At 37.1% G+C, this 13943-nt stretch overlaps 1 protein-coding gene across 2 annotated transcripts in view; it reads right to left on the bottom strand.

Moving 5' to 3' along the window:
- TPP2 (tripeptidyl peptidase 2) overlaps positions 1-13943 on the bottom strand; it is a 54583-nt gene that overhangs the window by 16382 nt on the left and 24258 nt on the right. Inside the window, exons 17-24 of one of the 2 annotated variants that reach the window (XM_056327972.1) lie at positions 13280-13434; positions 12056-12172; positions 10397-10497; positions 8303-8399; positions 7895-8032; positions 5799-6043; positions 5520-5598; positions 3376-3414 (exon numbers count right to left, since the gene is read on the bottom strand). In XM_056327972.1, the coding sequence (XP_056183947.1) occupies positions 3376-3414; positions 5520-5598; positions 5799-6043; positions 7895-8032; positions 8303-8399; positions 10397-10497; positions 12056-12172; positions 13280-13434 (971 nt within the window). The remainder of the gene's footprint in view (positions 1-3375; positions 3415-5519; positions 5599-5798; positions 6044-7894; positions 8033-8302; positions 8400-10396; positions 10498-12055; positions 12173-13279; positions 13435-13943) is intronic. The other variant, XM_056327973.1, reaches the window with a different exon arrangement.

Raw genomic sequence — 13943 nt, 5'->3', positions numbered from 1 at the left:
ATGCTTGCCTCAACAATGCTATATATTAGTCTTCCACCACTACTTATCAATATCAACTACATAATGCATTTCTTGCTTTGAATTGGAGGAAAGGGTGGCTGAGTAGGAAGAAAGATGTAGAAATTTTCTATCCCTTAATTAGTTGTTACATATTGCTGTTCAAAAGCTGCATTATATAAAACAACAACAAAATTCTTACAGACCAGAAAAAGTCAGTGATCTGTTTTCATTGTAACTATGTTCAGGACAAAAACTTCAAGACAAGGGGGAAAAAAAAAAAATAAAAAATCACATTGTAACTGCACTATAAAAGTTAGGTTGTGAAAGAAGAAAGGTACATAGAACCAATTAGTTTTTCCTATGGTTGTTTAGCGCACGTCTCCCCATTAGAAACCAAGGGCACTTCTACGGGTATTGTGGCCAAGCCACAATAGTGCACTTTCTACTTCAGTGGGAATCAGTTCAAAGGGAAAATGTCACTGAATTCTGAACTTTGTAGACATCACAGGCTCAGTAGTCAAATTTTTATTTTATCTTTAGCCCAGACACACTGCAGGAAGGCAATTAAATAAAAACCCATGCCCAAGGTTTGGTTTGGGTTTTTTTAAGATAAAATTAAATTCCCCAAAATAGCTCTTCCAGCAGAAAGTTATGGATTAATCTAAGATTCTGCTGTATGTATCTAGTAACACAAAAACACCTGCTTATTCTGTCGAAAGAACCCATTGATTTTTCTGTCTAGTTGTAAAAGAATTAAGTTTATTCTTTGGAAAATTAGGCTGCTATTTCCTGGCATAACTTCAAATTGCTTTCCCGCAAAATAGAGAAGATACTGAAATATGGGCTGGACGAGCAGTCAAGTAGATTGAAAGCTGCTGAATGGCCAGGCCCAATGGGTGGGCAGGGGGCTGTTTGAGGAGGGACAACTGTTTCACTGGGGTGTCCTCATGGTCTCCAGGGAAAGCGGCAGATTTTTTGGGGGGAAGTAGCAGGACTGGCTTAGCTGTAGGGTGATCAGCAGCACACAGTTGGAAGCCAGTAACCAGTGGTGTACCCCAGGGGTCAATATTGGATTGAATGCTGTTCAGCATCTTCATTATTGATCTGGATGACGGGGCAGAGTGCACCCTCAGCAAGTTTGCAGGTGACACCAGACTGGGAGGGGGAGGGGCGGCTGATACCGCAGAGGATTGTGCTGCCATCCAGAGGTACCTTCACAGACCGCAGAAACGGGCTTTCAGGAACCTCGTGAGTGCCCAAGAGGCAATGGCCACAAACAGAGACACAGGATATTCCTCCAGGCATAAGGAAATAATTTTGCACAGTGGGAGTGACTGAACACTGGGAACAGGTAGCCCAGAGAGGTGGTATAGTCCCCTCCCTTGGGAGATACTCAAAAACTGTCTGGGTATGGTCCTGGGAAACCAGCTTTAGGAGGCCCTGCTTGAATTGGGGGTGGGTGGTGGTGGTGGGGTGTTAGACCAGAGGACCTCCAGAGGTCCTTTCCAGCCTCAGCGATTCTGTGCAAATAAAGATACTTTCAAACACCAGAAATGCCCACCCTGGATTTCTGGTAGTGTCATGAACATAGGGTGCAAGGTAATGAGTTCCCTCCCTCCTTCGACTAAAAAAAAAAATAAATAAAAAAAAACAACTTTCCACAGACTAGTCACCAGTATCAGAGCAAAAAAACCACACAAAATAAAAATGGGGCTTTGAAATGAACCCTCCTAATCCTACAAAAGTGCCTGGACTTGTCTGTGAAAAACATGAAAATTCTACACATGCATTTTTGACTGACTAGGTCATAAACGAAATATATAAACATGTTTTCCGCCACAGAAAACATCTTAACCACATGTAAACTTGTAACAAGGCAGGGTAAATGTTTACAACTTGTAAACTAGGAAGGCCTCAGAGTTGCAGTCCCAAAAAAATATATTAATTAATGAAGATCTTATGGATCCATGCTCTGAAATACACTGTTCTGTTTATTTGCTGCTAGTACACTGATGCCTCTTACGACTAATAGGTGGTAGTATGAAGAACAAGTTTTCATTCAAGCTTGAGTGGGTCTACTGCTCAACTCTGAACACAAATCTCAGTTCTAAAAACAACAGAACATGCAACCTCTTAGATCTGTTTAATAGGTTTTGTTATGCAAATTAAATAATGATTAGAGTTTAACTCCCTCAGATTTGCTTAGTGAAGATTTTATACCCTATTCATCAGGAAGCCATGCATTCACATGGCATTTAAAATAATCTTTCTAGAAGTGATCCCCACATTTTTCAGATATAGTATGAAAATAAAGTTGCAGCAACACGCATTAAAATCCTTCTTGTAAAGCCTAATCAAATTCTCACACAGTTACTACACCAAGACCAGAGTAAGTTAGCAGGCTCAGCTACCAGCTCACTGTTAACAAAATAACAGATTGCAGCAATAAACTGTTATTCATGATTTTCATGCCTTATTTCTAACAGTCCTGACTAATTTGCACTCCAGAACACAGTACCTTGAAAACAAAAGAATTTAAAAGCCTTACAACTTAAAAGCAAAACAAGAAAAAGAAGAGTAGCCTTATAAAGATATCCTACTCAAATAGTTTTGGGTTTTTTTGGTGTTGTTTTTTGTTTTGTTCGTTTTTATAAAGACTGTTTCTGCCTCTGACTTCCGGCAGAATATTGTATTACCTACTGAAAAATATGAGAAAGAACAACATTAAACACTGCTATATTGTCACTCACTCCCTACCCAAAGTATCTCATACTGCTCCAAAATTCTTTCTGTAAATTCTACTACATATTACACTGCTGTATAAACTCTAGCTGATAATGAGTTATATTCAATTTGAGTAGAATCTTGAACTGAGAGACTTTTCAACCAAGTCCATTGCTCCTAAGAAAAACCTGCTTGCTACAGTAAGTTTTTTACAACTGTAACGAAGCCAGCTCTCAATTCAGTAGACTTGGTATGCAGTTAGATATTCAATTCTACATCAGAATGTTAGGTTCATATTCAGTTCTCAATGTGCAGACAGAACAGAATAGGCAGAAACACTTGCCACAGAAAATCTTCACCACAAACATTGAAGTTTTCGGAGTATTTAATAAAAATAACAAATTACAGACCACTAATCATCACATGCATTTTTACAGAAGTATCCAGATGTTCATACGCCTCTCAGCTCTGTATTACAGTAGGATTTTGTTATTCTACCAGTAGACATACTCAAGGTGCTGAAGTAAATAGCTGACAACTAAGGAGGGTAGATGAAGGAGACAAATTAAAAACCAATACTGGTAGACAAATTCTTTAAGTCATAGGCAAAAAGACTTAAGTATATCTTTTTCAAAAACTAACATTCAGTACCTTTTTAAATTTTCCTTGCCACTTTGCTGCAGACTGCCCCTGGGAGTTAGAATAACATACCGTAAGAAAACATGCACACACCACACAGGATGGAGACACCTTCTCTGTACATTTATGGTTATACTTTCAACCTACAGATTTTTAAACTTTTAGAGAGTCACATCTATCATCAAACATGCTTTTAAAGCATGCTCTTTCAGGTTTTAAAAATTAATAAAACAATGCATTATTGTGTATACAGTCTGTTATTCCTGTAAGACAAGCAGGTGTTGTTAACCACTTAGCTTAAATTAATAAATTACAGAAATTCAGCCTTCAATAGATTTTAGATTTTGACTGTTTAGTGGCATTGTTCTATTTCATAATAAATATACAGAAATTAGACACATTTTCCCTCACATTGCATCCACTTGCTGACCTAGACAACTTTGCTGCCTAGTCCTCCTGTTTTGCCCCCTGGTACATACCAAGGTTCACTAAAAGCAGCAAAAAGTATCTGATACTATTTGATACCATCCTTTTTCCAGTGAAATACGACCATAACAGTAATGCCTTAGACTATGACATGAGACACACCTTAGCTAGAATTTCTCTCTGTGTAAGCTCTTAAGTATTCTTCGTCACACAAAGATGTGATAGGCAATACCTACCTACCTCCTACTTCCCATCCCAGAAATCACTGTATATAACCTCCTACTTCCCATCCCAGAAATCACTGTATATAACCTCCTACTTCCCATCCCAGAAATCACTGTATATAACCTCCTACTTCCCATCCCAGAAATCACTGTATATAACCTCCTACTTCCCATCCCAGAAATCACTGTATATAACCTCCTACTTCCCATCCCAGAAATCACTGTATATAACCACTTAGTCTGGTTTTAAAATAAGATAGACGAGAATTACAACCAGCAGTACAAGGAAGTGCAGACTTAAGTTATGGAAACTATACTACACTACTGTAATGGATTTAACCATGGAGTTCATAAAAGTATACTTGCAGCCTTGCAGGAATCACGAAGAAATACAAACCTATGTATTTTAGAGTTCTTGGTTATTAATTTTTTTTCCTCGCTGATACATAAATTCTCAACTGACGTTATCTAACCTGCAGTTACATGCGATCTGCCCCAAAAGCACTACCTACAACCAAATCAGACTGAGCGAACTAAACTTTTCTACTCAGAAAGATCTAAAGGTACCTGTCCACCTACTCACAGAAGCTTGTTTTCTATGAAAACAAACTCTTAGTTTTATACATGTTGTTCAGCCACATCTAATGATGTATGGACATAGATGAAGTACTTCTACATACTAAGCATCACCAGGATTGATTCAATTTTATTTTCAGCTATGCTATCTATTTAAAAATAGCTAGGGGATTTAAATACAGATAGGGAATATTCTAAATACCTCAGCAACAGATACACACAAGAGTGATCTGGTTACTATAATCACTGTTGCACTACAGATTCATACAACTATAAACCAGTTTTTACAGGATGCTGAATTATGAGCACTAAAAACCCTGAAGCTTTTTTCTAGCATCACACAGAGCTTTCAGATTATTCTGTTGGAGCATACAGTCATATCAGTGGTTGACAACATCAGTGTGCAGCAACATAAGAATATCTGCTTATGCATCTGAGTCAGCAAAATTCCTGCTGCTTTGTCACAGTAACATATAGGTGTTAAAAAAGCACATATTTTTGCTGAAAATTGTATGCATGCAAGGAACAGTATAGCTGTTTATTACAGAACCAACATGCACAAAACAATATATATACGCACGTATTTTTCATTCAAAAATTATACTAAGCTAGGCAATTACACAAAATCACTTTTAAAGGCTCCACACCAAACAAAAGCAGTTGCTTCTTAAAATACAAGGATTTAGACTAAAGAATTAGCATTCAAAATTTAGAAAATGCAATTTGAAATTGTAAGATTAAAATAAAACTAGAACTACTTAGAAGTTACTCTGACTTTATAATGAAACAACTGCTTCTAAAATGTCTTGTGTAACTAAACCTAGTGCTCCTTAAAGTACTAAACCCCTGAAACACAGCACTTCCTAGCATGCCATTTACTCGCTTCAGAAGTTTCAGAAAAAGAAGCCATCATTCATTTCAAATACTCACAGCTTTCTTTCCAAGTTCTGTTTTAGACAGTGTAAGAGCTCCTGCAAGGTAACATCCTGGTCCTGCTCCTTTAGGTATTCTATTCAAAGAAGGAAAGTTCAGTGTTAACACCAGGTTCATTCCTGCCCCATGGGGACTACAATATAGTACCCAAACAGCAAAAGAGCAACACAAGAAGAATTACCAAGCCTAAACACATAGATACTTTCAAAGTATTTAGTTAGGTGCAAAGGCAGCTTGTTAGATATAGATGAGAAAAACAGGACTTCAGTAACTTACTTGTCATCAGGCAGCGATGTAACAAAGAATGGCTGACTGTGTTTTGGTGGTAATGTCAAACTGTTGGATTTCTTCTTTCCTAAGAGAGCAAGGCTATGGTTTTCATAAATATCTAAGTTCAAGGTACTAGACAACCTGTGAGAAACAATAAATGGAAGGTCTTTGATGCGGTCCAGTTCACTGTTCTGTTCATGACGAATTTGTAACCGAATAGTGTAATCTCCTTTTTCCAGTTTCACAGAATACTGAAAGAAAAAAGTTCTCATAAATGTCAAGATTAAGTACTTTACCACTCATAAAAGAAACCCAGAAATAAGACTGTCATGTTGTTCTTGATCCATATTGCTCTAGCCATTTAAAATATGCTAGATTACTTAGTTTTGGAACCTCCTGAAAACAGACTGCTTTCAAGACTTGATAGTGGCCAAAACACATTTTGGATTGACTGGAAAAAAAAAAAAGTTTTCAGACCACAATATAGGCAGACTTTGTTTGTTCCTATTCTAAAACTGTAATAACAGCTCAAATACTTAAATCACAATTCTTTCTAAACTTGCAGTTCAAAACCTCTAGCAGGTTTGCCTTGATACACTTTCAGTTTACTATGTAGCTTTGGGTGTTCTGTGGTTTAGATTAGAGATTATCTTCTACTGTCCTAAAAACTGTACCAGCTTTCACACTGAGAGACCCCCAGCATTCCTGTGAGATTTAAGGCTGCAGTTCAAAGAGCTGACAGACTCTCTGCCCTGAACTTTTTATATATGCAGTTAGGGCTATGCAGGTATCTTCTCCATGTATTAAAAAAACCCAAACAACTAAAACAAAAACCTCAAATACACTCCCCCCTCAAAAACCCACAAACCCACCCAACTAAAAAAAAAAACTGAAACAACCCTAGACTTAAATTTTTAGCTTTGAAAACATTCTTTCATTTCTATCAGCTTAAAAGGGCACGTGGATGTTTTGAGCACTAACATGCTAAACACTGCTGTTTTGCTGCTGCTGCAATAATACACAAGCCAGCTCTAAATAGAAACGCAACTACTTTGCTCCCAGAATCTCCCTCTGCAGGGTTAGGGAGTCATGCTTCCTGTTGGTATTTCTTCCTGGATTAAATAATTTTGAATTGCTTTAGAATTGTTCTATGATGCACAACACCAGAGATTTACAACGTGGTGGCCCACTAGGTGTAAGTAACAGAATACTTCAGTGATTTTTAGATTTTATAGCACCTTAAAAATGCAAGTTAAGGAACAGAAGTTTAAATAATGCAATTTCTGAAATTCCTCTATAAGACTCAAAAACATGCTTTAAAGTTGATCTTTTGTACGCTTCCAGAATGATCAATCTATCAAAATAAACATTACATTGATGTTCAACTGTGATTTTGGATCGGTAAAAAAAGTTTCAAAACAAAGAACTATCGGAAATGTTTCTCTTGTGCTTTTTTGTTTAATTCCCCCTCTCCATATGATCCAGACACGTGGTCTGTTCCAGCAGAAAAAGATTACCACAGAGGGTACAGTATCTACAAGTCTTGCGCAAAAAACTCCCTTTGGAGACAGCAACAGGAAATAAATCAAGCTATAACATTTAAAAGGCTGTCTGATGATAGCAACAGCACAGAAGACAACCTTCATGGATACAGAAGCCTCTGGATCTATCAGCAGAATACAGAAAAGGTAAGATAATGGATTCTTTTCACTTTAACAGAAAAGTTCAAGTATCATCTTTGTAAAAAACACAAAACAAAGACAACAAGAACTTGAATTCATTTCTTGAGAAATACCAGTCAAAATCACAAGAAATCACAATTTAGCAGCTTTTTGTAGAAATAAAACCACACCATAACTCTTTCTTCTTCCTTGGAAGAGGAAAAAAATCATAATGTTCTATTTCATGAGATCAAACCTGTCATTACTTTTTTCATACAAATATATCACCACTGAACATGTCTTCCTGTGGACATATAAGAACATCGTACCTATGCACCAGGAAATTTTAAGGAACTAACAGCAGGCCTGTGAGGTGAAAAATAATGAAAATTTTCACGCTGTGCAAAAACCAGAAAGTAAAACAAACACATTGCTCTGTACCTGGTGTGGATAAGCATCTCCTGAACCCATTTGTCTTTTGTTCTGGTCAAAAATAATCCACAGTTGACTATCAAATTCAGATTCGTACAACAACTCACAAAGAAGTGGACAGCTTGGTGTTACTTCTCCACTCTTAGGCTATTGAAAGAAAGATCAAAACATTTAATCCACTACTGAACAAAACAAACACAATCCTTATACAACATATTCAAAAAGACAGCTGAACTAAATCCCATTTCAAGCAACAGTAGCTTCTAAAGAGAACCAAATCAGAATTTTGAGTGGAGAGAGTCTAGGGTGTGAATCTAGACCTCATTTTTGACAGAAAGCTAAAGTTAAAATCTGGTTTATGAAAACATGTTGTATTTATTAACAACTTTTAAAAGAAACAGCACCCATAACCCTTACCTGATGGAAATTATAGGTCAAAATCATCTCATACAGTTGACGATTATTTGGTAAAATATCTCTGGAGCCCAAAGGTTTTATTTTTGTACTCACTGGTCTGCAGTTAAACAACAAAAAAACAACAGAAGGTACTCTTAAGAAACATGCATCCTCTATCAAAACTTGTCTTGCTTAAGCAGAAGCATATTCTGAAGTACAAATGAATTCAGCACATGCAATAACATCTCTTGAAATACTGTAACTATCTAGGCAGCATAAACTTCTCAGCTAAAATGAATGTTAGTTCAAAACCACACAGTTTAGTGACATTACAGACATTGCCAAAGAAGCCAACAGAACTTAGCAAGCATGTCTAAATGCTCAAAATCAAAGGCTATAAAAAGTGGGAAACCCAACAGACTTCAGGATTAGGAAAAAAAAATAAAATCAGGTTACTTTAAATCTCTAGCATTGGTGCTACAATCAACACTTATTCATAGATTGAAAGATTAATGGCACAGCAATTACAGAACAGAACAAACAGTTGGTAATTGTTTGTTATAGAAGGTTATTATCAGAAGTGAATCTGTAAGAGGCTTTACAGAAATCAGAGTGGTAATACAGAAGAATGTTAGCATACGCTTCTTGTGTAGTTAGGACAAGCTATTGTTCAGAGCAGTACAAACACTTTAGAACTTAAGCAAAGAATATAGGCTAAATAATAATGATACAGGAAAATAAGAGCTTTGGAAATAAAGAATAGCAGAATGAAGGTGACCTAGCATCCTTTAAGTTTACATTTCATTAATTCATTCCGACAACCTTTAATTACATGATCAAAATTTTTCTGTAAGATTCTGTCAGCTCTTTCATTGCCAGGAGCATAGGCTAGCCACCCAGTAAAACATCTGGGTCAGACTACAGGTCTATTTAATCCAGGCTTCCTAGTCTGGCAGACACTGGATAGACTGCTGACAGAAGACTTAAGAACGGAGTAATACCATATATGATACGTCCGCTTAATACTCACCCTGCTTCCAAGCATTTTAAACTCAAGAGACCATATGAGAAGCCATCCAGTACATTTTTTCCTGTGTGCTATGACTCGTTACTTCATTCAGGAGACACTACTCATACATTAAATACATAAATATTTCTCACTAGTTTATTTAACTGCAGTTCATTTATTGTCAGATGAGTGCCTCAAATAATTACAAGAAGGTAAGAGCATTTCTATTTTACAAACCAAGAATGAGGCAAAGGTATAGTAGGGGACTCTTATTTCCTCACTTGAGGCGTATCAAATAGGGTCTTTTGGAATCTAACATTAGGTGGCATGTTCATCGAACAAATTCCTAGCAATCTCAATTCCAGCTGCAAGTATCCAGAAGCCCCCAAAAGAGACCACAGTCTCCACCAAGAGGCCCAAATAATGGAACACTTTGGATTACTGTCCACTGTGAACTTCTCTGGCTCAAGTCTTAAAACTAGTGCTTAAATAGCATGGCACTTCTCCCCCCCCCCCCCCCCCCCCCGGGAGTGACCAACTTTAGTAATTGCTGCACTGACTAAGAATTTTCTAAAGCTTTTCCTCCAAATCAGCATCCATTAAAACTGACAAGATAAATACAACTTTCCACAAAAATTCTGCACCAGATCCTACAAAAACACTTTCAATCAAGCAAGTGACAGATGACAGTCCTCCTGGGTCAAAATGGGCAGGACCTGAAGCAGCTGCTTAAACTCCGCCCCCCCCCCCCCAAAAAAGTAGCACCAAGTTAACTCTACAATTTGTTTCTTTAGATATTAAAGTGCTTAAGTGCCTCCATGAGAAGCAAAGGAATATTTTTGTATTTTTTTAAAAATATAAAAAAATCTTTTAATTCACTTAAGGAAAATTGTATCAACACCGGTCATCATAACTGTCAAATTTTGTCCAAGTTAAAAGGAACCAAGAAGGAAAACGCTGAGAAGTTTTATTAATTGATGCTTCCAAACCTCCTTAAAATTTGACAAGGGTACTGGTTATTCTAAATTTCACTGTTAACTTGTTACTGTTTTAACTACATCAAATAGTTTTCCCACTTTTCAAATACAGTTCCCCAAAAACTCTACCTGAGCGTTTGAACCCAGCTCTTCAGATTTATGCAAGGAGCAATATCTTCATACTTCAACAGGGACTGAACATCAAATCGCACGATGCCTTCTGAAGCATGCTAAAGAAAGAGTATATAACAATTATGCTTCTGTACACTTACAATGTCAGATGTGGACCATCTGCTATGTCCCTCAAATATATAATGCAAGCTGTATTGATCCACACTAAGTAATACTGCATGAGTTTGAAAGTGTCACAAGCCTGTCTCTATTTTACAACAGCAGATAAACTGGGACTTGCAAAACTTTAGCAATTGGAGCTGAAGCCTTACTTATATTGCCCGCCCCCCCCCCCCCAATAATTTAAGTAGTTCAAGTCACACTTCAGGCAGGGCTGGGTTTTGTTTGTGTATTTGTGATTACTTACTTTGAATATGCAATTCAATAAATACAAGTATTATTTATCTAGAATCTTAAAACAAATATTTTGTGGTGCTTCTGCTCAGGATTATGATTACGGAATAGTTTAACTTTGTGAAAAAGAAACAAGACTACAACCACAGGCTCGTGATGGGCAAAATAATTCGAAAGGTTTTTTTTCTAGAAGCATCCCACCAAACAGCTGACAGTGTATCAGTACTATCAAAATTTATTTTATGAATGTTACAGGTGCTCAAAGAAGGAAAGACAAAACTGTTTGTATTCTCTCAATTTTAACACTCCATTATTCAGCTGATGTAATCCTGCTGGGGTAGAAGGGGCTGCTGTGCACACCACTACCAGCAGCTCTTTCTTTTCCTGCTCTATTGGTTCAAGACCTGGTACCTTAGCATAATGCACCCACTCTTTCCCCAGTTTCTTCAGCTCTTAGAGCCTGAATACATCCAAATTCACCCATGGGACAGCTATAATTTGCTCTGGTCCTTAGATGAAAAAAACCAGGGAGGAGCCAGGATAAATTAGCATGGTGCTACTTCATGTGGGTATTGCCATCTCAGCTCTCTCCTGAGGGAGGCAAAGCCAAGCCGAGCCGAGCCAGGCTGCACAGGACAGCAGAGAATACAGGAGCAAGACAAAGTGCTGTAAATATTATGATACTAATGTTTTCAGCAACTTTTTCAGTCCTTTAGTATCACAGAGCCTTAAGAACTGTGACCCATCCACTGTGCTTTCAACTGCCCTAAACAATGGCTCTCAAATCAATCAGCACATCTTAATACTGAACAGAAAATAAATTTTAATGACATTTTATTCTGAAAATGGTATTCAGAGTACTGTCTTTTAGTAATGCTAGTCTAGATATTCAGGAACTGCGGTCCCAGCAAAGTTTATTTACACAAACACTCGCTAGTGTAAGTGTAATTACAATTTTAGCCTTTTAGTATGTCTTTTCTATTAAGGTTGAGTATTTTTGTTTTGTTTCGGGGTTTTTTCCCCACTTATTTCTCCCCTGCTGATTCATAATGAAAAGACATAGAAAACCCCCACAAATAATGGTAATAGACATTTTTGTAGGACTGAACTCCTATTTACCTATTTTTAAGAGAAAACGCGAATATCTCATGTATAAAGCTACTTCTACTCCTTCTAAATACAGCAAGAAGGAAGAAAACTTTTTTATTATGAGATATAACAGGGCTTCAAAGGAACTAAAAATAAAACCTCTGGAAAACTTACCATGTTTAGCTGAGGAGTAGCACAAAGTACACCATGAAAAGAAATTGTGTAATTAATACTAACATCGCTAAGGCTTGCCCACCACCGAGCAACACAAAATTCAATGGTTTTTCCAGCCTGAGTAAAAAAAGCACAAAGTTAGACTCAAGCTTCTATCTTCCCCTTCTATTCCCCCCAGCCTTCCTAATCCCAAGCACCCACCCTGTCAAAAAAAAAAAAAAAAGATGAAAATAGACCCCTTTATGTCCAGTTTACTGTAATTGTACAGGTTTGTACAGTACCAAATAAGACATTATACTTGGTCCAGAAAACACAAGACAGCTCCAAAAAATAGTATGACTGCATCAAAACAAAGAGTGTCAGCATATAACCTACAGAGAAAGGTACAGCCTTAAATGTTATGTCTTCCTTTCCTATCCTTCAAACTAGGCAGACAGGTTAGTTCACAGGTGAGTTTAACGTGTTTATAATATAAAAAGAGATCCCACTCTCTGTCTGAATAAGATGACACAAAGCTTGGGAGGTTTAGTGTTTTTGATTATTGGTTGGTTGGGGGTTTTTGTTGTTTGGTTTTGGTTTTTTAACTAACACGATCAAATTCACAATGTGCAGTGGGACAAACTTAGCTTAGGGTCCCCCACCTGACATTTTCAGAGTGTAAGGGACCGAATAGCACAGAAATCATAACCACTCTTAGGCTTTAGAGCTATACAACTAAATTAAACAAGGCAGGGGACAAACTTGAGAAGTGGACACTGTCATCCACACCTCTGAACTGTTACCTCACTCCCTGGTTTCGTTTTGGACTCTTCAGCCAGCATTATTCAAGCTAAGCCTGCTGTGTCTAAGTAGTATGAATGTAAACCAGTCAGTTTTCACCTGGCTTCAACATCAAGCAGATGTCCAAGATCATGAACCTTAAGCGCTAAAGGCAAAATGCCCTGAACTACAGCTATCCAAAGGAAAACAAACTAGTTTGTATAAACAAGTACCAACAAACTGAAGAAATTAAACACATATGAGACCATTACAAAATAATTAAGAAATACTAGCAAGCTATTAGAGCTCTCTTCAAAACTGAAAACCAGATGCACTCACTACTGTAACAAACATATGATTCCTTTGGTTTGGGGTTTTTCTTTGGCAAGATAATTCAGAATGAGTTATGCTATACTGCACTATTACTTCCTCTCTCTTCCCCCACGCCACCCTAAGGTAACTTACCAAGACAGGAAATGCTTCAGTCACTGATCCTTTTTCTGGTAAGGATGAAAATTTGTAGAACTCATGACTTCTGTATGCTTTTTGTTTCACTAGCTGAACAGCATGAAGCACAAACTTGGCAGTCACATCAGCTGAACATGAACATACTGTCACTTCTAGAGTAAAGAAAAAAATATTAATTTTAGTTTCAAAAGCCAAGAATTTTAGAAGGAAAGCAGAGATTCACCAGAAAAATACTACTTTCACAAGTAATTTGTAATTTAAGAAATTATGGAGCCACTTGGAGTACTGCATATGTGAATAATGCTTACATATCAGTTACTTACAAAGACCCTTTCAGATTAAGGAAAACTAGAGTTCAGAGATCATGTGAAAATTAAATAGTTAGTACAGATATATTATCTGTATGGAATTCAGCAGCAGTCTGTCCTAAATTAAAGAGTTGTATCAGTAACTTCAGTCTAAATCAAAGATTCTTGAAAGGATTTAGTAATCTCACACAGGAAGGCGAGAAAAAAAAATATCTTTTTTTTTTTTTCCTCCTTGCAGAATTACAAGCTGCTTGCCCACTATGAAAATCACATTTTCTTCAGTTAAGATATCTTTCAACACACAATCTATACACCTGAGGCCAAACTCAGATAGTAATACTTTTCCATAAACA

The sequence above is a fragment of the Falco biarmicus genome, chromosome 2 (genome assembly GCF_023638135.1).
Source record: "Falco biarmicus isolate bFalBia1 chromosome 2, bFalBia1.pri, whole genome shotgun sequence".
Classification (NCBI taxonomy): domain Eukaryota; kingdom Metazoa; phylum Chordata; class Aves; order Falconiformes; family Falconidae; genus Falco; species Falco biarmicus.
Note: the sequence above shows the minus strand (reverse complement) of the source record. Positions and strands in the feature narration are given on the sequence as shown.